The sequence below is a fragment of the Falco naumanni genome, chromosome 4, assembly GCF_017639655.2.
Source record: "Falco naumanni isolate bFalNau1 chromosome 4, bFalNau1.pat, whole genome shotgun sequence".
Classification (NCBI taxonomy): domain Eukaryota; kingdom Metazoa; phylum Chordata; class Aves; order Falconiformes; family Falconidae; genus Falco; species Falco naumanni.
In genome coordinates, this window is record NC_054057.1 from 84,571,763 (window position 1) to 84,598,467 (window position 26,705).

Here is a 26,705-nt window from a genome sequence, read left to right on the forward strand (position 1 = left end):
TGGGGCTGAGTCAGCCACGAACCCAAACGGACAGCAAGCCCACCAGGCGGGGATGCCAGCCCCCACATAACAGGCTTTTGGGGTTACCCCCTGCCAATGCCATTCCTGGGTGCCCGGCACACCTGCCCACACCCTGCGTGGGTGCTGCAGCCGGTCAACCCAGAGCCTGGAAGGGGACAGCGAGAAACACCCCAGCCTGGGGGACAGGCGAGATGCTTGGGGTCATCAGGTGGTGCTGGCAAAGAGTGGAAGGCTTAATTACACACTAATGAGGTATTGCCAGAATAAATGTGCCAGCTGCAGGGGAAGAGGTGGCAAAGCATCCACTGGCTGGGGAAGGGGTGTTGGTCTGCCAGTTCAGACATGTCTCCTCTTCCCTCTCCATCCTGATATCCCACTGGAAACCCTTCTGTGCCTCTTCCCTTAAAGCAGCGCCACCAGTTTGACTCTAAATTTGTTCACCTGAGGTTTTTCCCCAAAGCCCAGGGTCAGGATGGGGGTTTCCTTCGCCTCCTTTAAATCACTGGTTTTCTCCAGGAGCAGCATCGTGGCGAGCATTTGCGACCTGAACTTTGCAGTGTTGTGCTGATTCATGACGGCTTGTCACCAAAACTGCCTAAAACTGACAGAAAAAGGGATGCTGACTCATGTGTTTGCCTTCCCCGAGCTGGGAGAAATGTGAAAGGTGAACAAAGTACTTAACGGGTGATAATTACATTCAGCGCTGAAAAATTCAATCCATATTAATAAGCCAGCATGTTAGTACTAATAGAGGCATCTTACAATTAAAAAAAAAAAAAAAAGTATTTAAGGTTTTTAACCTTAACAGTGACCTTTTAACAACAAGTGTAAGGAAACCCCTAATTTTGTCCCACTCACACTTACAAATCTGTGTTAAGGAGAAACTCTAGCTGCTGCCTTCCCAGTCTCCTGCAGGGTGCTGGGGGCTGGTTCCCTGGCAGTATCCCGTTATACAGCAGCATGAAACTGGGCGTGGGATGGGCTGGGATGTGGCACGAGGAGCCAGAGAGCTGGCACCTCAGTGGGAGAGCTTTTCACGTTGCCACTCAGGGCAGGTGGGGGGGAGAAAGGAATCAGAGAGGGTCCACCTTAATGCAGGATGAAAAAGCAAATTGCCAGCAGGAGAGTAGAGATGCTGCTTCGTTACTATGGTTACCCCTGGAGACAACTGAGCATCCCTGGGTATCACCCTGCGGTGCCTGAGCTGCTCCCGGCCACCCGGAATGGCACTGGGGCAATTCAGGTGGGCAAGGGGACAAATTCAGAGGGGTTTGTAGGGTCTGAGCTTCTCGAAGCAGCCAGGAGAGAGGATGCATCCAGGCTGGATGGAGGAGCAGCATCTGCAGTGGGGCTGGAGCAGAGTTCCTGCCTCCACCCCTCTGAGATGTGGTGCCTCGCCTTAGCACAGCTGGGGAGGATTTATTAGGAAACGTCGGGGATTTGGTTTGGATGTTTTCTGCCTGGCACCGACCCGCACCCGTTCAGGAGTCAGACCAACGCGGTGCCCTACTGGCCTGGCACCACATTTGGCCTGAGAGGCACGGCAAGCCCTGCCCCGGGGCACACAGCCGGGACAGGCAGCACAGCATGCGTGCCCACGCCGGCTTTGTCCTGGTGGGAATCCAGAGCTTACAGCCCCTCTGCCTGCTCTTTGCCTGCTCCAGAGGGAATGGTCCACCCAAATTTCGGTGGTGGTGGTGTGTTTGAGCCAAACCCATCCGAGCTGATGAAAAGACACCCTGCTTTTGGGGTGGGGACAACCCTCTGCAAGGGCACAGAGGTACGCGCTGGTCTCCTGAAGCCAAAGGGAAGCAGGCAGGAGGGCAGCCAGTGAGGGCCGGTGTGATGCTGAGTTCAGAGAGGGTTTTAGATTTAAAGACATCTTGAGGATTAGCAGTGGAGGTTGCCAGCTCAGAATCAGCCCCAACCTCAGCCATGGGCTAGCATCCCTGCTGAAAGCACCCTGGTCACGCCTGTGCGCGGTAAGCAAGGTCCTTCCCCCGCAGAGGCAGCCTCTGCCTTCCCATCCCCACCGCCCCCGGCCACCACCACAGCCATTAGTTTAGCTCTGACCCCCGAAGACGAGGATGGTCGGAGTGGAACTAAAGCAAGGACTGAACCTCCTGGCAGCACATTTCCCTGGGTGCCAGCGTCAGCTCAGCTCCCCGGGGATTTCTGCTGCAAAGCAGCCACTGAAGGAGGAATTCTGGAGGCAGTGGAAACCGTCCCCAGGGAGCTGCCGGCTCCTGAATCATTAAATGCTTCCACAAATGAAGCAACGGGCTTTGTAGTGCAAACTGCTGCCTGAGAAGTCACTGCCGCATGGCAAAGCAAACCCTGAGAGCGGAGGCACAAGCACTTTGGGAAGCTGCTGCACAGGCCGGTGCTTGTCCCCAGGAGAAATGCTGGCAGGGCCCTGCAAGAGCATCCCCCACGCCCTCCCTGGAATTTTCCTTTCTGACATCCAGCCCATGTTTTGGAGGAGAGCAGGGAGGTTTTTCCCATCTCACCTCCTACCTGCCTGTAACAGGCCATTACCTTCCCCAATAAACTCCTGCTCTTCTCTCGTCAGCAAGAGAAAAGCTTCCAGAAAAGCATCTGGTCCAGATATAAAGGCATCACGAGGCACAGGCTGGTTCTAATAGCTAATCATCATTAAAAGATCGCTCCTGATTTCCAAGACTCATTTGTCTAGCTTCAGCTTCCAGGAAGAGGTAGTTATTATGCCTTTCACTGGTAGATTAAGTTACCTCTTCATACCAGTGCCTTCTCCCCGTGACAAATGCTGTAATCAAGTCACCTCTCAGTCTCCCCCTTTGATAAACTAAACAGGCTGCGCTCTTAAATCGTGCTTAGTCCCGCTCCTATCTTGGGTGATTGGAGTGAGCCGCGGGCAGTGATTTTTTTTTTTAAATGAGTGAAAAACTCCCTTATGGGGGAAGGAATGGAGCCGATGGGACCCAACTGACCATCACTGGTGGATGGAAACTATCAGTCATCGGTTGCCCTGTGACCAGCCTGAGAAACGATGATGAATAATTTCTCCAGGTCATCTTAGCACACAAGCCGCTGCGGCAGCCAGGTGCAAAAGCCAAGAGGAAAATCCAGGGGCTCTGTGTCCACTGGGCCATTACCCTCTCCTTAAATAGCATCCCACACCCTCGCTCTGCTTTCCTTCGGCCGTGACGTACCGTTAAAGACAGTTAAACTGTCACTTGGCCATGGTGCGATGTCCCCTGAGGTCCCTGGAGGAGGCATGCCTGTAGGAAATAGATCCTTGTGGAGGCCAAGGGTGACCAAGGTCTCTCTGGGAAGATTTGTTGGGTCAGTCTTGGATGACTGAGCTCTTTCTGCCTGGGCTCCAGGCACAGTTTCCCATCTCCGGGCTCCCCGCGTGGCTGGGCTGCTGCGGACTGGTCCCCTGGCGAAAGGCCACCAGGGCAGCACAGCAGAGCGAGCGGTACCCAGGGAGGGGGCTGTGTGGGGAGGGGGTTACCCTGCAGAGCCACGCATCCCACAGAGCATCCCTGCAGCCCCTGACCTGTCAGAGAGGAAAAATTATCCTCTCCTGCAGGATAACAAGGAAAACTCAGATGTGGGGTTTCTGCTCCTACCTAGAGGCAGCAGGATGGATGTTTGCTAAAAGGCTCCTAAAAAAATCTGTGGTTATCCCGCTGGCCCCCAGCCGCGCTCAGTTTGCTGCACATACTTATTATATGTGTGACAACTGACAGACTTGAAACCATGTTTGAAGTTTGCTACAGGCAGACATTTCCTTATGATCTTTAAAATATACAGCATGAGGCGAGATATTTTAAATAGATCAAAATACATTTATTACATATTTATATTATTTTCTCTAGTCTATTTATATCTTTTGGAGACTCTTATATATAATATATATAATATATTTAAAATAACATAAAATTGGCCAGTTTTGTCATCTGAAATACATTTTACAAATATATATATACATTGTCACATATATCTCAAATATATGTGCAATGAGACAGAGAAACACCAGAGGTGGAAAAGGTACAGATAATTTCATTGCATCCATCAACTTCTCTTATCGCTGCACGTCACCATTGCTCCAGTGAACAGACTCGGCATTTTACCCCTGGGAAACCAGTGTTCCCAGTTGCCAACCTGCCCATATGGACTGGTGCCAGGTCTTGGTCCCCAAACCATGTGGGGCCAAGCCGGGGGGAACACCAGGGTGTGTTGGGGGGCAGGGGGATGGAGGAAGGATGGCGCCCCCCAAAAGTGGGCAGCAGGACAGATATGCACAGCTGGCGGGTGCCGGGGCTCAGCAAGGTGACGGGTGGCATTGGGTCGGGCACCGTCTCATGTCCCCTCCCTGCCCATGACACGGCCAGATCCTGCCCTGCACCAGCCCCCCCGGCAGCATTCCTGAATTGGGGGGTGGGAGAGCAGGATGCGGCCGGAGTACTGGACTGGGCTGCCACACACTCGTTTTGGCGTGCAAGAAATGGGACACGCGCACACGCACACACACACACATGGGACTCTTTTGGTTGTCAGCACAAGAGGAAAGAGCAGGAGGGTTTAAAAATAAACGTATTTGTTCTGCCTTATTAAAGATAGAAAAGGTGGCTCTGAATTCATCTCCTACAAAAGGTTTGAAGGTCAAGCAGGCACCGAATCGCGAAAGGTTAAGCGCTAAGTGATTGTCCCAGCCCTAAAAGACTAAGTGCACTAATTTTGGTTATGAGAAGCTAAGGCTCATCCCGACGGCTCCCGGCCCCGGGGACCCACTGCCCGGCTGAGGGGACACACCGTGCGTCTGTCGGGGGCAGAGGATGCTACTCCCAGCTGGTGGTTTTGGGGCACAGGGATGCGGCTCCTTTCTGTCAGTACATCTTTTTGGGGTGAAGCCAAGCGGGAGCAGCCGTGGGTCCGGTCCCCTGTCCCCAGCCAGGGTGGCGGGTGCTGCCAGAGGCTGCACTGAGCCTGGCCGGGGGCAATCCCTACAGGATGCTGGCCAAGAGGATTAGTGTCTCTTTCCTTTCCCAGACTCCTGCCATCCTCCAAGGATCAAGCATAACACCAGAGTTACTCCATGGATGGAGTGTCCTCAGCTCAGAGGAAATGGCCAGCAGTTACTCACTGGAGGGGACGTGTCCCCTTGCTCAGCTCCGAGACCCTTCCCACTGGGATCCCGCTCCATCCCTGCTGTGACCGACACCAAAACCTGCACCCCGAGAGCAGCCCTGCACCTTTTCAGCCCCTCCGGGGAACCCGAGTGACGAACAAACACCATTTTTTGGCTTTTTTCACCTTTTTTTCTTCCCCCCCCCCCCAGCCTTTCTTTGACAATCCATGTGGTTAAACTCACCGCTAGGCAGCTTCCCAATGCTCCCTGTCGATAGAAAAAAAGACCAGTAGCTCAGAGCAGTCACAGGTAGGCAAAAATAATATTTATACACTATGTACCGGCATGGTCCATGGCCAGGACGAGGACTATACAGTATATATACGACGACTCGCCAGAGCTAGATCCTCACTAGCGGGGTTCAGGGAAGGGGGTGGGTGAACGGGGGCTGGGAAGGGTCCGACCCCTCCCCCCACCTGCGGACGCTCCCCAGCCCGGTTCACATCTGCCTATGCAGCAGTTTAAAAATACATCTGTATATATTATTCTATTGTCCCAGGTAACACTGTACAATCATAGAAGTTTCTTTAAAAGCAATAATTTACTTAAAGACATCTCTATTTCTCTTTCATTTTTATACAAATATTTACTGTGATATATATATTTATAAAGAAATTAACCCTCTGAGAACCCTACAGCAGCAAGATGTGCACCTTTTTTGTAATAATTATTATTTATTCAAAAGAACCTAAAACCACTTAAAAGCATTTAAAAAAAAAAAAAAAAAGTAGTGCGCACGCAAAATCTCTCCTCCCGCCCCACCCCCATCCTTCCCACCCCCCCCAGATGCTATGGGGCAAAAAGCGGGTGGCAAAAACCATCGCCCCCTGGGAGCAAAGGGACCAGCGATGGGATAGCATCCACCTTCACTGTCTTAGAAACACGAATGTCGTGGCCGGAGCTCAATGACATGTCCCTACATGTCCCTGCTGTTGGGGACACCTGTCTGGGGCACTTGGTGCCAAAACCTGCTCCGTCCCGGTGCTGCCCCAGGGGGTGTTTTCTCCCAGTGGCTGGCTTTTAGGGGAAGCCAAAAATCAAGCAGCCCCTTGGTAGGCAGCATGGGGTGGTGGTGTTAGACTCTGGTGGGAACAGAGTGGGAAGAAATCCTGTGGGGATGACGTCCCGGTCCCCGTCCCATGGCCAGCCAGCGAGACACGATGCTCAGGGGCACAGGGCTGGGGTGGGGGCACCGGGACAGCTGCTCCTCAGAGCCCTTTGCAAGAAAGATGGGGATACAGGACCAATCCTGCCTCTGCCACCGATGTCTGGACATGCCACAGCAAGTTGTAACCGTGGGATATGGCTTCCCCGATGTGGGCTTGGAGGGAGAAAAGCACCGGGAGCCCCTCACAGCAAAAACGCTGCCGGGGACCCTGCTCTCGACCCCTTCTCCCCAAGGCCAGGTGCTGCCAGGGCTCCGTGCCCAGCGCCAGGGGCGGGATGCCGATAGGTACCGAAGCCTTTCCCATAGCCACGGAGAGCAGGGAGCCAGATTTTGGCTCCCAGAGCACCAATGAGCAGCACAGCTGGGGGGACCCACAACCTGCTCCTTCCTGACTCCTTCCCCCTGCGCAAAGGCAGGGAGCAGGGCAGAAGCAAAGGCTTCCCATGCATGGGGCGGTTTGCCTCGTGCCGTAGCAGAAGCCAAAGCAGCGTGACACCAAGGCCAGCCAACAACAGAGCGGATGGTGGGATGTGGGTGCTGCCGTGGGGGCAGAGAGAAGGGGACAGTGCCCTGGAGGGGGGATGCAAGCTGGGTGCTGTGGGGGAGGGCTGGGGCGCGGGATGAGTTTGCATCTCTAAGGCACAATCCACCTTGTGGCTGGGATACGGGGATGGGCTGAAGCACAGACGGGGTGGTTTTCTTGACTGGCATCTGTTGTTTTCAGAGAAGCATCTGCCTCTGAAACAGGGCTCTCCGGTGAACGGGCAATTCATAAATCCCAGCCTGGCAAGGAGGCGGCTGCTGTGCTAGAGGAAGCACAACCCAACAAGGTGACGTTCACATGGATTTCCATGTTTGAAGTTATTTTCAAGGGAGAAAATACCAAATCGGTTGGAAAATTTGGAAAACAGCCAAATTCGAGACTTTCCGCTCTCCTTTTTGTGCTTTTTGCTATCTTGTACTAGGTACGGTGTGGTGAAAGTTATGAATTCCCCATTGGAGATGTTGGGGAGACCCAGCACTTCAGCAGCTGATACCCCAGACCCCATTTCCACCCTGAAGTTCAATATTTCCATACATCAGTTAATTGCTGTGTTTGCAATGCTTCTTTCCATCACAGTCCGGCTTTTCCTTATTAGCTCCTTTGCCAGTAATTACACTACTTGCTTTCACTGCCACGGACCTCCAGCCACTTACGTCTCTTTTCTGCCTACGAAGCCATGCCAGTGGCAAAAAAGTCACCCCAAAATCAGACGCAGTCTTGACTTCTAGCTCTTCCATCTGCCCAGCAAGTCACCCCTTCAAATGACCCTGGTGGCTTATTCATTCCCTTGTTCATTTTTTAAAAATACTGAATGAGTTCTTTCAGATTTAATATTATTATTATTATTATTATTGTTATTATTATTTTGGTAAACAGTCTCCCAAACGGTACAGTGAAAAAATTAAAAACCCTCTCACCTCCCTCCCTGCCTTTTTCCCAAATTAAAAAGAAGTACGTTAATGTTGCATGTTATTTCAAGTGTTGTTCTTGTGCAACTGAACCAGACTGCCTACTGGAAGGAGCAATTTTTTTGTTATTGTTGCTGCTCAGTTAAAAAATAAAAGGGAAAAAAAACAACCAGAGAGAGAAAGATTTGTTTCCTGATATTTCCTCTTTTTGGATCTCGCAGTGCTCAGCTCTAAGAAAACGCTGGCGTTTTCCCCACGGGGCTGCACAGGGCGAGCGCCTGCCCGTGCCCCACGGACCCTCCTCCATCCATCCATCCATCCATCCATCCATCCATCCATCCATCCATCCATCCATCCACCCGTCCGTCCATCCGTCCGTCCGCCCCCCCTGAGCCGCTGGCCTCACCGCAGGCGCCGGGCATGAGTGGCGCGCCGTGACCTGCCACCGTCCCCTCCTGCAGACCGCTCAGTGGTTATTGCGATGAAACTGAAAACTATGAAGGATACTAATTTCTCAAGCATTCCTATGGCACTTGCATTGTTCTGCATAATTTGAGCGGGTTGTAGGGGAAGAGATTAGAGGAGGAAAAAAAATACCCTCGGAAAAGTCAACAGAAGGACCAAGAGTCATATTTCTGACTCCCTCCTGTACGACCGCTGATCCAACGCTATCGTGGCTTGAAGCCTATCGAACTCGTGCCTGTTGTCCGGGCTTAGGTCCTCCAAACCCCGGCTGTCGTCGTCTTCCTCTTCCTCATCACGGCTCATGAAGGCCAGCTCGTTCTCGTAGCAGAAGGAGTTGGTGCTGGGCAGCAGGAATTTGTTCTCCACCAAGTCCTTGGCGCTGCAGCGGGGTGTGGACGGGACCTCATAGGTTTTGTGGAAGTGGGAATAGTCTACTTTGTACTGGTTTTTCTCCTCGAACAAGACGGGCTCGAAGCGGTGGCCCCAGAGGATCTCACTGGCCAGGTAGGAGCTCCGAGCTTGCGTCGTCATAGCGGTGGCTTCTACCATGCCCTCCAGGATGACCACAATCTCAAAGTCATCTGTCTCCAAGTCCTGGCGGCTGATCCCAAACAAGGGGCTGTCTTCATTGATCTCGTGGAGAATGGTGATGGGAGACACCAAGAAGATACGGTCCAAGCCTTTATCAAACCCCACGTCAATGTCTATTTGGTCGAGCGGTATGTACTCCCCTTCTTCTGTGATCCTGGGCTTAATTAGCTGAGCTCGTACGTGGGCTTCTACTATGTGGCTTTTCCGGAGGTTCCCAACTCTCCACATCAGGCAGAGTTTTCCATCTCTCATTGCCACTACCGCATTATGGCTGAAAAGTAATGTCTGGGCCCGTTTTTTGGGCCTGGCCATCTTTGCCATTATTGCACCAATCATGAAAGAGTCAATTATACACCCCACGATGGACTGAACCACCACCATGAAGACCGCGAGCGGGCACTCCTCTGTCACGCAGCGGAAGCCATAACCAATAGTCGTTTGGGTCTCGATGGAGAACAGAAAAGCAGCCACAAAGCCATTGACCTGCAGAACACAAGGCTTGAAGGTATCGTCTCCACCCGGGTTTTCTAGGTCTCCGTGAATGAGTGCAATTAGCCAGAAAATCAGCCCAAACAATAACCAGGACACCAGAAATGCCAGGGAAAAGAGCAAGAGCATATACCTCCAGCGGATGTCAACGCACGTGGTGAACATGTCCGCAATGTACCTCTGCGGCTTGTCATCCATGTTGGTGAACTCCACGTTGCATTGACCGTTCTTCTTTACAAACCTGTTCCTGCATTTCCTCCTGGTGTGGATTTTCCCATTGCCAAAGCCGTTGATACCTGGCATGGTGGTCAACCTCAGCCCGTCTTCCTCGGAGGACACGATGCTGTAAGGGTTGACTCTGCCTGCAGTCATCCCTGAGCCAAGCCCACAGTGAAGGTGAAGGGTCTTGCGACTCCCAGTGTCCCCCTGACCCACCCCTGCCCACCCCCCCCAGATTCTGTTGCAGTGGAAGAGAAGTCCCAAGCTTCCACGTCTTGGCTGCCGCGTCACCACACAGATCCCGCAAGAGGCTCTGCAATGAGAAAACAAAGACACGGCCGTTACCTCTCACAGCAGAGGGACCTGAGGGAGTGTTTGGCATGGGGTCTGATGGGCTGGGTGGCCACATGTTGAGTGGGGACCCCCCCCACTGCCCTAACTCTCCCTCCTGTGGCTGGGCTGGTCCCCAAAACTTGCGTGGGAGGAAGGAAGAAGGTCTTAGAGTTTGTTCTTCCGTGCTACAAAGAGAGCAAGCAAACCTTGTTGGGGGGACGCAGCATCTGCAGGACGCTCAACGACACCAGCAGATGAAAAACCTTGGGTAGCACTGGAGCCTCTGCCCTTTGCTTTTCTCATGAGCTTTGCTGTCAGAGCGGGGTCAGGCTGCTGGAGAGGAAAGCGGAGAGGCCAAGCTGTTCTCCTTAGCTCAGAGACAGCAGTAAAGGTACGTCTGAAAGCGGCTCCATCAGTTCACATTGCCCGTGCCAGATGGACTGCTGCCCAGCACGTGGCAGTAGTGGCCACCCGACCTCCCGAGCGCCAGCTCTCCTGGGGTCGAAGGAAAGCGTGGGGAATTGTGGATTTAACCTCCATCTCCCAGCCTGGGGACGGGAGAGGACAAGTCCAACATACAGCCGGTTGGAGAAGGCCCCGGGAAGGCACTCGCTCAGGGCAGATGGCCTGAGGAACAGCTTTCCCAACCCATCCGTTGGGACATGGAGCCATCTACGGTCACAGATGGCTTTTGCTGGCCAAGACTTATGAAGGGACAACTGCCACTGGGGAATGGGGAGCTGTTTTGGTCCCTTCTGCAGGACTCAGCTGCAGGGTCAGGGACCTACACGCAGCTTTGCCTGGGAGAGAGGTGGCATGGACATGGGAAAGGTGGCCCAAGCCGGTCAGGCTCCCCGGTGCAGGTGAGCCCATGGTGGGGGCACCCAGTGGCACCCTGCCAGGCTGCTGGGCCCCCCCCCAGCCCCTCATGGTGCTGCACCAGGCAGTGGACAGGATTGTGGAGAAGCCACATGGCATGTCCCAAGCGCTCCAAAGAGCTGGCACTGCAGGAATGCCCCCCAAACCACCCCCTGCTGCAGCTCGTCCTGTTATTTAGCGATATGGGATGTGACACTGGGGATGAAACCAGCTTGCTGGCACGAGACCTGCATGAGGCAGCATCATGGTGGGGCAGCGGGTGCAGAGCCCCCCGCGACACCCTGTCCCCACAGCGCAGAGGTGCCCAGCTCGTGCCTAGAGGCACAGGCGAACCCGCCGGGCTGTACGTGCTGTGTCGGATCCGCTGGCCTGGTCGATGCAGTCGATTCCTGCAATCAGCTCGAGTGCCCGGGGCCACGCTGGGACAAGCACACCCTTTCCATTACACAGTGGCCAGGGCCAGCCCAGCGCCAGGGAGCATCGCCACGCAGCCTGCCTGCGGCTGCACCAGCCCAGCCAGCAGCAACGCCCTGGGTTGCCTTTTACTGTCACTGTCCCCAAATCCAGCCTGGGACTCGGGAATCCCTGCAGAAGCCCAGCACCACAGGCAGAAGCACTAACAACCCACCCAAGCCTCCCAGGTGCTGGACACAGACCCACGTGTGCCACCGTCTCACACGTCAAACAACCCACTTCCAGCCGCTGCAGTCGGGGCACAATCGGGTTTTATCCCCAAAGCTGGTTTTTCAAGCACCGCCGTTATCTGCTCGTGTCAGCAGAGCAAGCGATGGCTCGCAGCCGGCTGGGGCAGTGGGCACAAGGTGCTCCCCTCCTCGCAGCTGCGGGGAAGGGTAAAACCGGCACCAATGCTTCATATGAACGGTGAATATTTACAGCCCCATAGCCACTGGAAGTCAAATGGGACTGAACTGGATGTTTCAGGCTGGCTGCAGGCTCACACTGCCAAACTGGGGGTCACACAGCCACCCCCCAGTCTTCCTCCTGACCACACCAGCTACATTCATTAATCTCTCTCCTGCTTTTTTAATGAGAGCTGAGCATTTGGGGCCAGAAAAGGCTGCTTTGCCATCACCCCTCTGGCTCAGCCCAGGGGAAAACCCTGAACACTTTTGCCACAGCATGAATTTACTGTCGGGTTTTTTTAATTAATTCTAGATGCATTTGAGAAGTGAACAAAATGCAATGAGCTCCCAGTGACCTGCGAGAGGATTAGCTGGGGTCTGGATTAACTGTGCTGGAAGGGGAGACATGCCCGAGTGCCTGCAGAGGCAGCAGCACAGCCCTCACCGGGGGGTGACACTCCCAGGGACCCTCGGCTCCCCACTCCCCACCACCACTCCCCTCCCCCCTCCCCCCTTTTCCCCGTCCCTTCTTCCTTCCCTCCTTTCTTGCTTTCTCAGTTTCTCCCTTTCTCTATCTCCTTCCTGCTTTTCATCTTTTTTCTTTCCTTTCCTTTTCTTTCCTTTTCTTTTTTCTTTTCTTTTCCTTTCCTTTCCTTTTCTTTTCTTTTCTTTTCTTTTCTTTTCTTTTCTTTTCTTTTCTTTTCTTTTCTTTTCTTTTCTTTTCTTTTCTTTTCTTTTCTTTTCTTTTCTTTTCTTTTCTTTTCTTTTCTTTTCTTTTCTTTTCTTTTCTTTTCTTTTCTTTTCTTTTCTTTTCTTTTCTTCCTTTTTTATTTTCTTTTTTATTTTCTTTTCTTTTTCTTTTCTCTTTTTTCTTTTTCTTTTTCTTTTTCTTTTTCTTCTTCTTTTTCTTTTTTTCTTTTTCCTTTCCTTTCCTTTCCTTTCCTTTCCTTTCCTTTCCTTTCCTTTCCTTTCCTTTCCTTTCCTTTCCTTTCCTTTCCTTTCCTTTCCTTTCCTTTCCTTTCCTTTCCTTTCCTTTCCTTTCCTTTCCTTTCCTTTCCTTTCCTTTCCTTTCCTTTCCTTTCCTTTCTTTTCCTTTCCTTTCCTTTCCTTTCCTTTTTTTCTTTCTCTCTTTTGATTTCTTCTTCTCTTCCTTTCTTATTCCTTTCTTTTTCATTCTTTCATTCTCTCAGTTTCTTTTTTTCATTCTTTCTCTCTTGCTTTCTTCCTTTTTTTCTTTTTCTTTTTCTTTTTCATTTTCTTTTTCTTTTTCTTTTTTTCCCTATCTTTCCCTGTTCCTCTCTTTCTTCTGCTCTTCCTCTCTTCCTCTCATTCTCTCTCCCTTACTTTTCTTCCTCACTACCTTCCCTCCTTCCTTCTTTCCCTCCTTCCCTCCTGCCTGCCCACCTCCCTCCCTCCCTCCCCCCCACCTCCCCCCATGCCGCAGGGTCTCACCTGCCCAGGCACCCTGGCCATGGGCACACTGTGCTGCGGGGGTCAGGACCGGCCTGAGGGGCTGATGCTGCCCCAGGGATGGGGTCTCACACAGCACCAAAGATTCTGGGGGGACACCCCCGTCCCGGCCCTGGGCCAGCCGTGGCAGCATGGGGAGACGGCAGCTAAATTAAGGCGAGCAAAGTGGATCTGTTGGAGCAGGCGGCCGCCTGCGGCTCATGCTTTATTTAGCACAGTTTTGTTTGGAAATATGCTTTCTCGAGTTTGCTGAAAGCTGAATTTTTGGTTTGGTTTTAATTTGAAGGCTGGAGCCTCCCGCTGCTGCGGTGGGAGGTTCGGGCTGGGAGAGGGCTCGTGCGAGCGCATGGAAACCCGCGGCTGGAGGGGCTCTGCCCTGGCCACCAGCGGGGACCATGGACTGTGGTCACCCTGCGCTTCCCTGGGTCACTAGTGCCATCCTCCAGCATCACCTGGGCATCTCCCCACAGCCAGAGCTGCCCCGGGGTGCGGACGAGGTGTTACAGGACATCACATCCCCCTCCCTGCCTCCTTTCCCAGGCGTTTTGCACCCCTGACCATCCCAATTTTACTCTCTGGGAACAAAATCCAAACTTCCCCGAATAGCCGTTGCCCCTTAATCCCCCAGCCAGCCCCAGCTCTGGTGCAGACACAGCCGTGCTGGGCGTCAGGCAGCAGCGGGACCATCCGCTGCCCCTCACGCCACATGTCCTGTGCAGTGCTAATAGCGTTAACACACAGAAAACCAATCAGACCCGTAATATTAATAGCGGGAAGGACGGGCCCACAGCTCCCCGCGGCTCCGAGCGCAGGGTGCCATGGGCTCCCCCGGCTAATGAGGTGACCTTAGAGGCAACAACTCCTGCCACTAAACTGCAGCAACCCAGCTCCCACTGCGGAGCGGTGTCCCGCAGAGAATCAAGTGTCTCAGCAGTCCGCCAACTAGCACGGCTAATTTTATTTAATTTTTTTAAAGGGAGTTAAATGTTACAACAATAGTCTGAACCACCAGCGTGCCGGGAAAATGTGTTGAGCGCTGGGGGGGGTCATGAGTTAGAGCCGGCTGGATCTGTGGATGCGGTTTATCGTCACACCTTTCCCTGTGCCTCTGGAGCGGACGCGCTTCGGGGCCACCAGGGCTGCCATCACCCCCCTGCATCCTCCCAGCATGGATTTTCTCCCGGTTTGCGGAGGCATGTGGGGAACCAGGCTGTGTTTGTGTGGAATTAACCCGAGTGGGGACTCAGAGGAACCGAGCTGGAGGACACAGGTCCCGTGGCATGTGGGCAGGAGAGGTGACTGTCCAGGAGGGGACAGCGCGAGGAAGTCATGCTCAGGGCTGCTGCCTGCCCTGCACCAGCAGATAAGGCTGCTATCTCCTGCAGCGATGCCCTTCATGCCCCAGCAGCGGGACAACAATGTCAGCAGCAAGGAGGGAGCTCTGCTCCTGGCGTGGGGCTGTGGCCATGCCAGCACAGCCGAGGGTGCCCAAACCGCTCCTGCTCCCCCCGTCCTGATGAAGAGACCTGGCACTGAGCACCCACAAAATGGGAGGGGGGTGCAGCACATCTGGAGGCACCCGCAGCTGCAGACAGCCCCCAGCCAAGCACATCCCCACTATGCCAGGGCAGCGCTGCTGCCTGAATAATTCCCTCCTCCAATGTCCCGTCTTTGGGTACTTCCAGTAAATGAGGGGTTGATATGGGACGAATCCAGAGGATAAATGACCCCCTGCTTCCCCTCCATTGCCGGGCAGGACAGGCGAGAGGCTCCCACCACAGTGCATTCCTAATGAGAAAAACCCACTCCATTTTGGCCCGCACACGGGAGAGAACAGCCGCGGGCATGCACCCCTGCCCTGGACCCCCATGCACCCCCACAGTGCCAGCGAGCAGCCAGGGAATGGCTGTCTGCAAGCCTTGATGACGCATACAGGAGGGAAACTGAGGCAGGGAGGACAAGGAAGGCCCTTGGTGGGGAGACCGGAGGTGACAGGGTACCTGGAGAGATCCTGGCTCATCCCCATCCCCCTGAGCCACGTGTGGATGCCACAGCGGGCATGGGAGGAGAACAGGGTCCACGTGCAGTGCCCAGCACCACTGGGGCCAGGTGGCCTCTGCAGGGTGATAGACTTGTGCTAAAATACCTGCAAAATGTGCCCCGGATCAGGGGAGATCCTGGGAAAGATCCTTTGGAGGCTTCATTGAGCACACCGGTGGTCCCCAACTCTATGGCATGGCGGCGGGCACTGAGCATCCCAGTCTGGCTACCTCTGCGCCTGTTCCAGCCGCGGCACCCAGCCCTGCTCCGGTGCCCACACACCGCGGTGTCAGCACCCCAGGTCTGTACACCCACCTGCTGCCCTGCTGCCGCCCCTGGGTGATGCCCCCCCTGCCCAGCTGCAGCACAGCGACAGAGGGGGCAGGGAACACCGGTCACCCCCAGTCCTCACAACCTGCAGCCAGCCCCACCGCCTTGCCAGGTCCTGAAATCCCATCTTGCTTCTTTGGGAAACACCAAAGTGGTGTTTGTCTGTCCGCTCACATCCATATGGCTGGACAGCAGGACATGGCTGGGGGTGAGGATGAGGGCAAGGGGGGCTGAAGGCCTTGGCAGGGTCAATCTGCATGGGGGCTGCCAAAAGATGTCCTAAAACCCCAGGGGATGCAGCCAGACCACTCTCTCCCTGCGACACCCTTACCCAAACCTCTGGGGTACCCACAGCCCCTTCCCCGCAGCCCCCCGCAGCCCCCCCACCACCCCCCCCCTGCTGCCCTGGCTCAGGGGACGGGTCTTAATACCCCAGCAAATCGCCCTGGGAAGGGGCAGAGCCCCAGCCACCCCCAGGGGGGCTCCGGCTGGACCCTGGGAGGAGGGGGTCAGCCCTTACCTGGCGTGCGCCCGGGGGGGTCTCCCCAGCACTCCCCGGCCATGGCTGCGGGGCGCAGGGTGCCCGGTGGCCCTGCTGCAGCCCGGGCGAGAGACAGAGAGTTTTAATTGAATTTCTAGATTATCCTGGGGGAGAAATTGTAATCTCCTTAAATCCAACCTCTGGTCGAGTCCCGTAACCTACTGTCCTGCGCTGGGGAAGGGATTTAGTGAGGGGGAGGGGAGGTTTCGCAGCTTGCTGATGCCCTGGACCCTGCACCCCTCAGGATTTGTCCCGCAGGATGTCAGAGATCTGCTCCCAGCAGCCCCACGGCCCTGGGAATTAAGGCTCTGTGGCAGTGATGCCATGTCCCCTCTCCCCATGTCCTGCCACAGTGACTGGGGGTGTCCCAACAGCCCCCCGGAGCTGGTGTGGCTGGGGCACTGAAGGTGGAGATGTCTGGTGCTGGGCCGAGGAAGGGGCTGGCTATGGGGTCAGTGCGGTGTTTGGAGGTTGAAAATGAGCCCCGCTGGGGGGGCTTGGGGCTGGGAGGTGCCTGGGGCATTCAACTGAAGTATCACCCAGTCTGCTGTGCCCGGGGTGCCGGTGGGCTGAGCAGGACCCCAAGAAAGTCCCCTTCCCCGCCTGGGCTGCGATGGGTGCCTCCTTCCCAAAAAGCCCCATCCCTGGACCGCATGGGGCAGAGGGTGTTTTTGGATGGGTGACCTTGGGGTGTCTGTTCTCCCACCCCGTGCGCTCTCCTCCGTCACATGGCCCTGGTCCCTCCAGCATGCTCCCAAATCTGGGCACATGCTGGGCTCCACCCCCAGCCCCAAACCCTCCCAAGGACACACGCCAGCGATGGGGCTGGAGGCAGATGATGGCAGGGCTGCCATCAGCCAGCCACGCTCCTGCCTGCCCCGGCTGTACCATCGCCAGAGCCTCTGCAGGGACACAGGTTTCCACTGGGAACGGTGGGTTCCCATCCAGCACATGCCAAGAGGCCCCGGGGGGAAGGTGACAACCCTGCCCCAGCCCTGGCCCCGACCAAGGAGGGATCACCCAGCTGCTGCAAAACACCGTGGGAAGAAAGGGAAAAGCAAGACAGAAAAGGCAAACGCCTTCATGAGGATATTATTCCCAACCAGATGGAGATGAGCCGAGGGCTGCAGCACCGAGGGGCAACCATGCTGCACTAGGTAGCCCTAGGGCAGTGCTCGGCAGCATCCCTGGGGCATCACAAGCATGAGTTATTTTAAGAGCCCTCTCATGGAGCAATTGCTGCCTACACCTTAGGGTTAGAGGCAGAAGAAGATGGATATGGACCCCATTCAGCCCCAGCTTGCCCACAGCAGGACTAATCCTGCACCTCCCACTTGCCCAGCTCCTGTCAAGGTCTCTTTCCCAAATCCTGTGACTCCCAAGGTGTGTTTTCCCGTGCTCCTCGGAGATCTGCTCTCACCCAGCACAACCCCACCACCACCACTCCAGGAGCTGTGTCTTCTGCTTGAGGGAAATCGCTTGTGTGGGTAGAGCCCGCGCCCGGGAAATGTTTATCCTGAAGGCGCGACGTGCGGCAGGTTGGGAGCGATGGGGCTGCCAGCCGGAGCCGATGGAGCCGTGAGCCGCGGGAAGACTGATGACAAGGCTCTCGGCATCGCTCTCCCCATGATGGCATGGGAGCCAGCTCAGGATGCACAGGTCCCTTCCAGCAAGGGGAGATGGGATGGAAGCAAGGCTAAGCCATCAGTCGCTCATCAGCATCCTCCACTCTGTTTTGGGCTTTAAACCCACGGTTATTCCTGCTCCATCCAAGCATTAGCAACTGCTCAACTCTCAGTGAGAAATACAACCTGTGTCCTGCTATCACCGGCCACTTTCCTGGTTCCGTGGCCACCCAGGGAGAAAGTTGCCATTTCCACCCCAGAAGCAGCTGTGCTTCCAGCACCCTTCGGCATTGCTGTGGATGGAGGCATCAGCAGAGCCCTAAGCTTGACTTTTAACCCCAGAAGGAGCAGTTGGGGAGTAAGGACATGCCATGCTCGGGCAGAGCCTCCCTCCTGGCCCTACTTACCCTGCGATCGCAGCGAGAGCCACAGATGCTGACCCCGATGCTGATGCCGGCAGCCGAGCGAGCAAGCGGGCGGCAGGGACTTTGCCAGGCAGCACTCCGCTGTCCTGGCTAATTGCTCCCGAGCTCAGATTACAACCTCTCCTCTTCCCTACATGTACAGGAGCTGGCACCTCATCGGAGCCACTGCCAGAGAGGGGGACATCCACCTTTGGTGGTATTTCTAAGGGGCAGGGAACAGAACTGCGGTCGTGGCAGGTGAGAGTGGTGGGAAGCCCAAGATGATACGTGGTCTCAGGGGACTGGAAAGAAACAGCTCGAATGGGGATTTCAGAGCATTTTGGGATGCAAAGAACCACCCGGAAGGATGCAACACATTCAAGCCCAGAGGACTGGACACCGGGGCCAGGCAGTCAGCGGTCCAAGGCAAGCCCTTGGTTCTTTGATATTGCCATTTAATGACGGCCATGACTCAAGCCTCATCTTCAAGCATTTCCCAGGGGAGGAAGAGAAATCCCCCTCCTTTTCTGCTGGGGGTGTCAAACCCCCCTGGTACACACGTGATGCTGCCCAGCATCAAGATAAAAGAGGCCTTTGCACTGGTTTGATGCTACTAGTTTCCCTCCAGCTCATGGCTCTGCCCACACCAGTTTAGGAGTTTCAGAATCTATTAAATCCTGCAAGGGGTCCCTTTAATGCTCTCATTCCTTGAGCTGAGCCCAGATGGAGAAGATCTCCTTCCTGGGGGATACCAGGTTTCTGGCCCCAGGTTTGTGCCCTCTCCTCCCTGCCCTGATGTCCCCAGGGAGCTGGACCCCTGCAGACTGCGGACATGACCCCAAACCCAAGTAGCTGCAAGGGCAGCAAAGGCAGAACAGGGTATTTTGGGGACCGTCTTTATCTGCTGCAGTGAAGATTTAGCACAGGCGTTGCATAACGCCGGGGGGGCTTGCTGCTCCCCATCCCCTCTCGCCATCAGGGATCAGCGACTCAATTAATCCTCCCTCATTCCCTGCCCACGGTACCAGCCCTGGGTGCCATCTCAGCCCAGCCCCGGCAGCAAGAAGTCAAATCTCTTCCCAATGTCAGCATCCACTGGGGCCGGTACCCCACCAGCTGGGGGATGGCATCCTGGGGGCCACCCCACCACCACCACCCAGGGCACCCACCTCATTTGGGAAGCCCTGCTGAAATGGAGGTAGCCACCAAGGTACCCACCAGGCAGATGTGGAAATCCTCATTTCTGTGCCCCAGCCTCGGGTGCTGCCGTGCATCACTTTAAGGTGCTTGGCAGCTGCAGACCCCGCAGGCTGACACCTGGGTATTTTAAAGGTTGTTTTGAACCCAGTGAGGTTCTGTGTGCACCCAGTTGTGTTCCCCCCTCTGCTCCTTTGCACAGCCCAGGTCACTGATGGGTGGCTTGCTCAGGCACACACTGCAGGAGCAGAAAAGCAATGAAGGAGAAGCCAAGAATCCCTTTTGGGTGTTGGTGTTGGGTTTTTTTCTGCCAGCCCTAAAAAAAAAACAACCCCCGTGTGTGTTCCTGGGCAGCCTTACAACAAACAAGGCAAGTGCAAAGCCCGGCGCTAGCAAGCCCAGGCACTGCTGTGCGTGCACATATGGGTTGACAAGGAACAAGGCAGCACTTCTCCAGCAAATAAAACCAAAATGCTGTCAAGGGAAGATTTCAGGGGGGCAAAGGCAGTGGCATGCTGCCGCCAGCCACAACAGCCTACTGAACCCCCGGGTCCTGGTCCTGCCCACCAGCATCCCTTTGGGGTGTAAAGCCAGACATCACCCAGCATCCCAGCACGGCTGCATCTGTGGTGGCAATGGGCAGGCATGGAGCGAATGTGCCCTGCGACTGGGGCAGCAGCCAGGTCTGGTGGCACTGGGGAGGGTGGGACACGGTGACATGCCCCCGGTGAGGAGCCACATAGAGAGTTACACAACGCTGCCCTGGCTGCCCTTGGCTGTGTGCGCCGTGCACACTCCTATCGACATGGCCCCGGCCGCCCTCCAACATCCCTGCGGGGAGATAAGTTTGCAAGTGGCATAAATGCAAGAGCACATGAAGGGGGGGAGGGGACTGCTCTAGCCCCCTCCCCAGCCCCAGACTCCTGCAGCTGTTGCCAGAGGTGCTCAGGACTCTCCAGCATCCCACTGTCCCCTGGCTCCTCTGTGCGATGGCGAGGGGGTGGGGAGGGCTGTGATGGTGCTGTGCGGAGTAGGGGCAAGAGGGTGAGCAGCCAGCACCCTGCTGAGAAAACTGAGCACGGCTCCAGCCCAGGAATTTTTAGGACATGAAGGACCAGCCAGAAAGATGCAACGAATTCAAACCTGGGCGATGTGACTCCAGATTAGGGCACAGCAGAAAGTGGCTGCAGGCAAGACCTTGGTTTTTTGAACTTGCCATTTAATGATGGCCATGACCCACAAAGCACCTTCGAGTCTTTTCCAGGGGAAGAAGAAAAATCACCTCCTCTTCTGTGGGAGGTGAAAAACACTGGCTGGTCCCACTGATGCTCACACTGGCAGCAAGGAGCCCTCCGTTAACACCGCAGCAGGATGCAGCAGGGATGCTTTTGTCCGTAGAGAGGGGGAAACTGAGGCAGCGCAGCTGGATGAGTCTGAGGGTGGGGACAGGCTGCAGCCCATGTCTTCCTTTCCCCCCAGCCTGGCCTGGCCTGAGTTCGAGGTATTTATAAAGCCGATAAGGGAGCAGAAAGAATTTTCCAAATGCTGAAGTTACGTAACCTCTCCTGGCCCTCTGCGACATCATCTGTAATTATAGGCTTGGGGCAGGGTGGGGGGGAGCCCTCGGTGGCAGGGCTGGCGGGGGACATCACTGCTGGTGTCACCCCAAAGGGCTTCACCCTCCTCTCCCTCACTGCGGCGGGTCCCCAGAGCCAGGCACCAGCCTGTGCCACTGCGTGGCCTGTGGGACCCCATCCATAAGGGACCCTGGTGGCTTCGCGGCCAGCCCCCCCGCCCAATGTAGGGGAGCCCAAGTTTTTGGATGGGCTTGGGGTGGCTGGTTCCCCTAGAGTGCGCATCCCCCCCCCAGCCCATCCTGGCACGCGCTGGATGTCAAAGCAGCTGACAGCCCGAGCGCCGCTGACATTGCCATGGTGACTATCAACCGCTGCTGCCGGGAGGACGCGTGCGGAGATGCTGCACCAGCACCTGCCCCCACAAAGAGCTGACACCCCCCCCAACCACTCTGAGTACCCCCTGCCCCCCACCAGCCCCATTTCCATTGCTTTTTGCCCCATTAGATCCACAGGCAGCTTCCAAAACCTTCTCCATCACATTGCAGCTGCCTCCAACTCCACCGGCCGTGCCTCAGTTTCCCCAGCCCTGTGCTTGCTGCCCTGGGTAGGCTGGTGTCCCCTCCCCAGGATATTTTTCTCTCACCCAACTTCGGCCAAGGCGCTGGAGTTAGAGGGATGCTGAGCGAAGGCTCTGTCGCTGTGGCAACCCACCGCGGCCGTCTCCAGGCGACCGCCCAGGGATGCTGCAGAGCCACTCCGGAGGCAGAGCGAGACGGACCAGGGCCGGGGAGGGGGGGGGAGGTATCCGTAGGGATGCCACCCCCCCACACGCTCCCCTATCCAGACCACAGCCTGGATCATTGTAACAGGTTGTAAAAACACCCTGAAAATGGCCACTGATTTGACTCGGGCAGCCGGCTGAGCACCCACAATCTCGTGACACCCCAGGCTGGCTGGTTGGCGATGCCAGTGGGATGCTCCCAGGTGGGCGTGAGGCCCCACCATTTTCAGGGACACCTGCACAGGGCTGTGGAAATAATTGCTGGTAATAAGCCCGTTAGCCTCTTAACCCTCATTAAGCAGCTTATGGGGGGACACGCACCATTATACGCAAACCCGGAGGTGGAGAAGGCCCTTGTCAGGGCAAAGGGGTGTTACTGCTGTGAATGGGATTTCAGCGGGTGCTGTGGGGGGTGTCACGGGGGGTACGGCTCCATCTCCCCCCCAGCAAGCCCCCCTCCTGCATCCAGCCCCCCTCTGTTGCTCTTTGCCAGCCAGGACCGTTGTCGGCAGCTCCTGGCAGCATTGAGCAGCGGGCAGGGATGGTGATGACGGGTGTCACACCCATGTGACGAGTGTGGGAGGTCTCAGCCGCAGTCACGCCAGTGGAGTGGGGGCAGAGGGGTGGCTGGCAGCGTGGGGCTACAGCCCAGCCAGCACCCGGCACCGCACCTGGGGAATGGAGCGGGACGTTTCTAATCGCTCCACTTGGAAAAGGTCCCATTTTTACATTTGCTAAATTAAAGGATGTCAGCTTCTGATGCCAAGCCCAGGATCCCACGGAAATTTAAACTAATGACAGTGAAGAAAATGAGCTGAAACCAGAGCACAAGCGCTTCCATGTTACCCAGCTGCACCAGCCGTGACCGTGGCAGGGTTTAGATGGCAGTTTGCAAAGCACCATCATCACAAAGATCTCAATGTTTTGCCCCAAAATACAACCTTGCTCACTCTGCTTGGTCAGAAAGTGCATTGCTGGCACCCAGGCAAGCCAGGCTGCCATGCCGGGGTCCCCAGCGAGACCCCCACCTTCCTCCAGCCACTCAAAGGGCGAACAGCTCCCTCTGACAGACACGGCTGCTCCGGGCAGAGGGGTCCGAGCCGGCCGGTGGAAGCATGGTGAGCAGCGTGGCGAGTGCCATCTCCAGATTCCTCCAGCTCGGAGGGTTCCTACAGCCGGCCCTGTCCTGCAGCGGGGTCCCGGCGGAGCATGGCCCCTTGGCTGCCCCTCTTCCCCATGGAAATACCTGGGCTCAGGCGAGGGCTTCGGTCCCTGGCGCTCTCCGGGCTCTGCTGGGGTGTTTTTGTGCTGCAGCTGAGCAAAACCACAGGGTGGTGGTTTTGTGTTGTTTTTTTTTTTTTCTTTTTATAATTTTCTCTTCGAGATAAAATTAAACAAACAAGCCCTTCTGGGAGCAGCACGAGGAAGGGAGCCTGCTTTCCTACAGATGTGCATGTCCTCAGCAATTACAACCACCGAATTAGGCTTTCCCTGTGGCTGGGACACTTGCACCATCCCCCTCCTTCACCTCCTGCAGTTTTGCTGGTAAGAGACGGGCTTGCTCTGCAGCCTCCCTCCCAGTGAGGTCGTGACCCAAACACCTATTTTTCACAAAGGCATCAAGAACGGGGTTTTTTTCCTGACCTCACCACCTCACCGTCAAATTAAAGTGGTCTTGAGTGAGAGACTGGGAGCACTTGGCAAAGTAGCACATGCCGGCAGAGAATAGAATAGGATGGGATGGATAGGATAGGATAGGATTGGATAGCATAGCATAGCATAGCATAGCGTAAGAATAGCATAGCATAGCATAGCATAGAATAGAATAGAATAGAATAGAATAGAATAGAATAGAATAGAATAGAATAGAATAGAATAGAATAGAATAGAATAGAATAGAATAGAATAGAATAGAATAGAATAGAATAGAATAGAATAGAATAGAATAGAATAGAATAGAATAGAATGCAGCCAGGCGTATCCCAGGGGATGGGGCTGCAGAGGCAGGGGAACGCTGTGGGTGAGGAGCAGATACGGGGCTCCCGGCTGCCCTCCAAGCCCTGGCTGTAGCCCCAAGCCAAGGAGGAATGACCATGGCATAAGATTTACAAACACACCTAAACTTTCCAGCTTTGGTTTGGGAGCCAGTACAGAAGCCCTTGCCATAGCTCTGCAGACCATCGGTAGGTTTTGTAGTGCAATCTGGACCATGGATCTATGCAAATCCCCAAGGCAGAAGTCTTTATGGAGGCATATGACAACCGAAAAAGAATAGCGCTCAGTGCTCTACTCCCACACGCCACCCCCCAACTTCACCATCATTTAAATCAGTCTTAAGTTGGAAGAATTCAAATCGACACTGTCGTCACAGAGCCAGGCAGAGAGGTGACACAACTTGGATGCTGCCAGGGAAATTGCCCCCCTGAGACTCCAAACCCATCAGCCCATCACTTTTTGAAGCCACATCGAGGAAAACAAATGAACTGCCAACCTGCTGCCCCCAGCCCTCCATCCCCTCTGGCCAGGGCTGCCGGAGAGATTTCCAAGCAGCCTTCCCCCTGGGATCCATGGGAGGGGGACCATGGGGAGAAAAAAATATCCAGGACATGCTGCTGAGGCTGGAGAGCCACAGCTGGAAAAGAAATCAAAGCTTCCAAAGAGAGATGCCAAGGAGATATGTTGTTCCCAAGAGAAAACAGACATTCCTCTCCGAGGAGAAGGAAGGCAGGAGGAAGGCTCAAACCACCTCTTTCAGCTGCCCAGCACAGGTGCTCCGGGGGTTCTGTGCATGGCAGCCTGCTCGGGTGGCTTGTCCCCACTGTGCCACGCTGTAGGCACAGATGGCATTGCAACTCCTGACTTTCTTGGTTGTGGGGTTTTTATTAATTATTATTTTTTTACCCTAAAAGCACATTCACAAGTTGGGGGAAAGGTTGCTGGGTCCTGCCAGCAGCGAGGCAGAGGCAGAGCCACTCTCCAGGCTCCCAGAGACCTCCCTGCCTTCCTGCACCACGTACCCAGACCCTCCGCTGTCTCGGGGGACGTGGCTTGGCATCAGCAAACTCCTCGGGCCTCTTAAGGGAGTCACATAGGGAAGAAGCTGGGGGGAAAAAATGATACTTTGCTATTGCCAGAAATGCCAAAATCAGGTCCCAGTGCAGTCCAGAGGGTGAAGGATCAGCCGTTTAGATTTCCCTTGCAAAATATTTTTGGGTTGCACAGGCAATGGTATCGAGCTGGAAGCAAGCGGGGAGATGGTCTCAGCGCGTTCCTGGTCACTCCCCTGAAGCTGCCCCGTTTGGCTGTTTCAGCATCATTTCTGCAGCAAATTGTTCCTGCAGGAAGTTTTATACCTGCACCCTTGGGCAAAGCCCTGGCAGTATCCTTCACTGGGAACAAGCTACCTGCCCCCTCAGGGCACCACTTGGGGAGGTAGGAGGGAGAGGAGGATGGGGAGCAGAGCTGGCCCAGCTATAAATAACCCCCTGGAAAGGAAACAGGAGAAAAAGCAGCAAACAGAAACCAACAAATCCAGGGAGATGGGTTTGGCTATGGCCACTCAGTGCAAACAGCTCTCCATGCTCCGTGTGACCCTGTAGAACCAGGCACAAGAGAATCCACCGCAGCTCAGCGAGCAGGATCCAGCCCGGTCACCACCTTCCTATGAGCAGTGCATTGAGCCAGCCCCGAGCCCTGGGCAGGCTGTGCCGTATGCAACACATAGTTTGCAGCAAGACCTCATCCACTCCACCTCGTTAAGGAAGATAAAGATGAAAGTTAAATTAAGGCGAGTTAAATGAAGGCGCCTGTTGGACCATGCTGGGATAGCACTGGCCTGGCTCCTGGTGTCACTGAACACCCAGCCATCCCAGCGCCAAAAGCAGCAGCAAGCTGTGAAATAGCCTGTGTTTAAGGCAATAGTTATCCGCAATCTGCGATCTTGGAGAAAAAGGCAGAAAAAGCAACTTCTCATTTTTCCCAATAGAGGGGAATTGCAGGCGCTCAGCAAGCACAGTGGCCAGTGGGTCACAACCCGCAGTGCTAGAGTGATTCATCCTAAACAAGCTCAATTTAGTCAAACTAGCCTAGGATAAGGCAGGGAACACAGCTCGGAGTTTGCCCTGCTGGTGCCCACTGGGTATTAGCCCATGGAAGTGATGGGACTGGCAGAGAGGAGACAGAGCAGGATCATCCCTACCACTGCTTTCCCCTCCACCTCCAGGAAAATAAATGAAAAGCTTCATTCCCAGCTCCTGCATCTGGATACTGCACTGAAATGCGTTAAAGCAGGTTTATTATTTCCCTCTTTGCTCAGCCCATCTTCCCGGAGCACACCGGTTCCCGTCCCCAAAGGCTTCTGGAGGAGCCGGGGACTGGGCACCACATCCACTGCACTGGTTTTCCTCAGAAAAATCATCTGAGCTGCTTCAGTTTTGCTTGTGTGTAACTTATTCTTAAAGCCGAACAAATAATTCAGGGCAAAAGCTCCAGGAACAACGTTTTGCCTTTTCATTTTCCGCTCCCAAGCTGTCTGCAATTTTCCCAGTGCTCGGGGATGATTTAAAGACCTGTCTCCGGACGGGAGCGCCTTGCTGCGACGGCGGCGGCGAGTGTTTGATGACCCAAATTTCACGTGCACTGATGAGCACATACCGGACACATGAGGATAGATGAGTCTTTCCTGGTACCCTAATTGGACGAACAGCATTTGCCAGCGGGTTTGGGGGTTTTTTTCTGTGTTTGAGACCTGCAAACACTTCATGCAGAGTTAACGACTGCCTGTTCGTTAGGCAAGGTGGCTCGACGAGCGCTTTGCTTTATGGCTCATCATTTTTCCAGCTGATGGTACCAGCCTGGACACAAGATTTCCAGGGAGCACCTCATTCCCAGCCCTTCTTTGCACCCCAGAACATCACTAAGGACACAGGGAAGGCATGAGGAGGATGGGACCGTGGGGCCGTCAGGCTGGCTCTGACCTTCCAGCACTGCAGCCATCCCAGGCATTTGCTTCATTAGCGGAAAGGTTAGGGAGAACGGATCGGCTCTGTGCAAACTCCCCGTGGCGCTCGCATGACGCAGGCTGG

The 26,705-nt window shown here is 55.0% G+C and overlaps 1 protein-coding gene across 2 annotated transcripts in view; it reads right to left on the reverse strand.

Moving 5' to 3' along the window:
• Positions 1 to 4,256: 4,256 nt before the first annotated feature.
• Positions 4,257 to 26,705, reverse strand: part of LOC121087056 (ATP-sensitive inward rectifier potassium channel 12) — a 35,282-nt gene continuing 12,833 nt past the window's right edge. The window contains exons 1-2 of one of the 2 annotated variants that reach the window (XM_040591685.1): positions 16,017 to 16,784; positions 4,257 to 9,894 (exon numbers count right to left, since the gene is read on the reverse strand). In XM_040591685.1, the coding sequence (XP_040447619.1) occupies positions 8,445 to 9,734 (1,290 nt within the window). In that variant the 5' untranslated portion in view covers positions 9,735 to 9,894; positions 16,017 to 16,784 and the 3' untranslated portion in view covers positions 4,257 to 8,444. Of the gene's footprint in view, positions 9,895 to 16,016; positions 16,785 to 26,705 lie in introns of those variants that run through there. The other variant, XM_040591687.1, reaches the window with a different exon arrangement.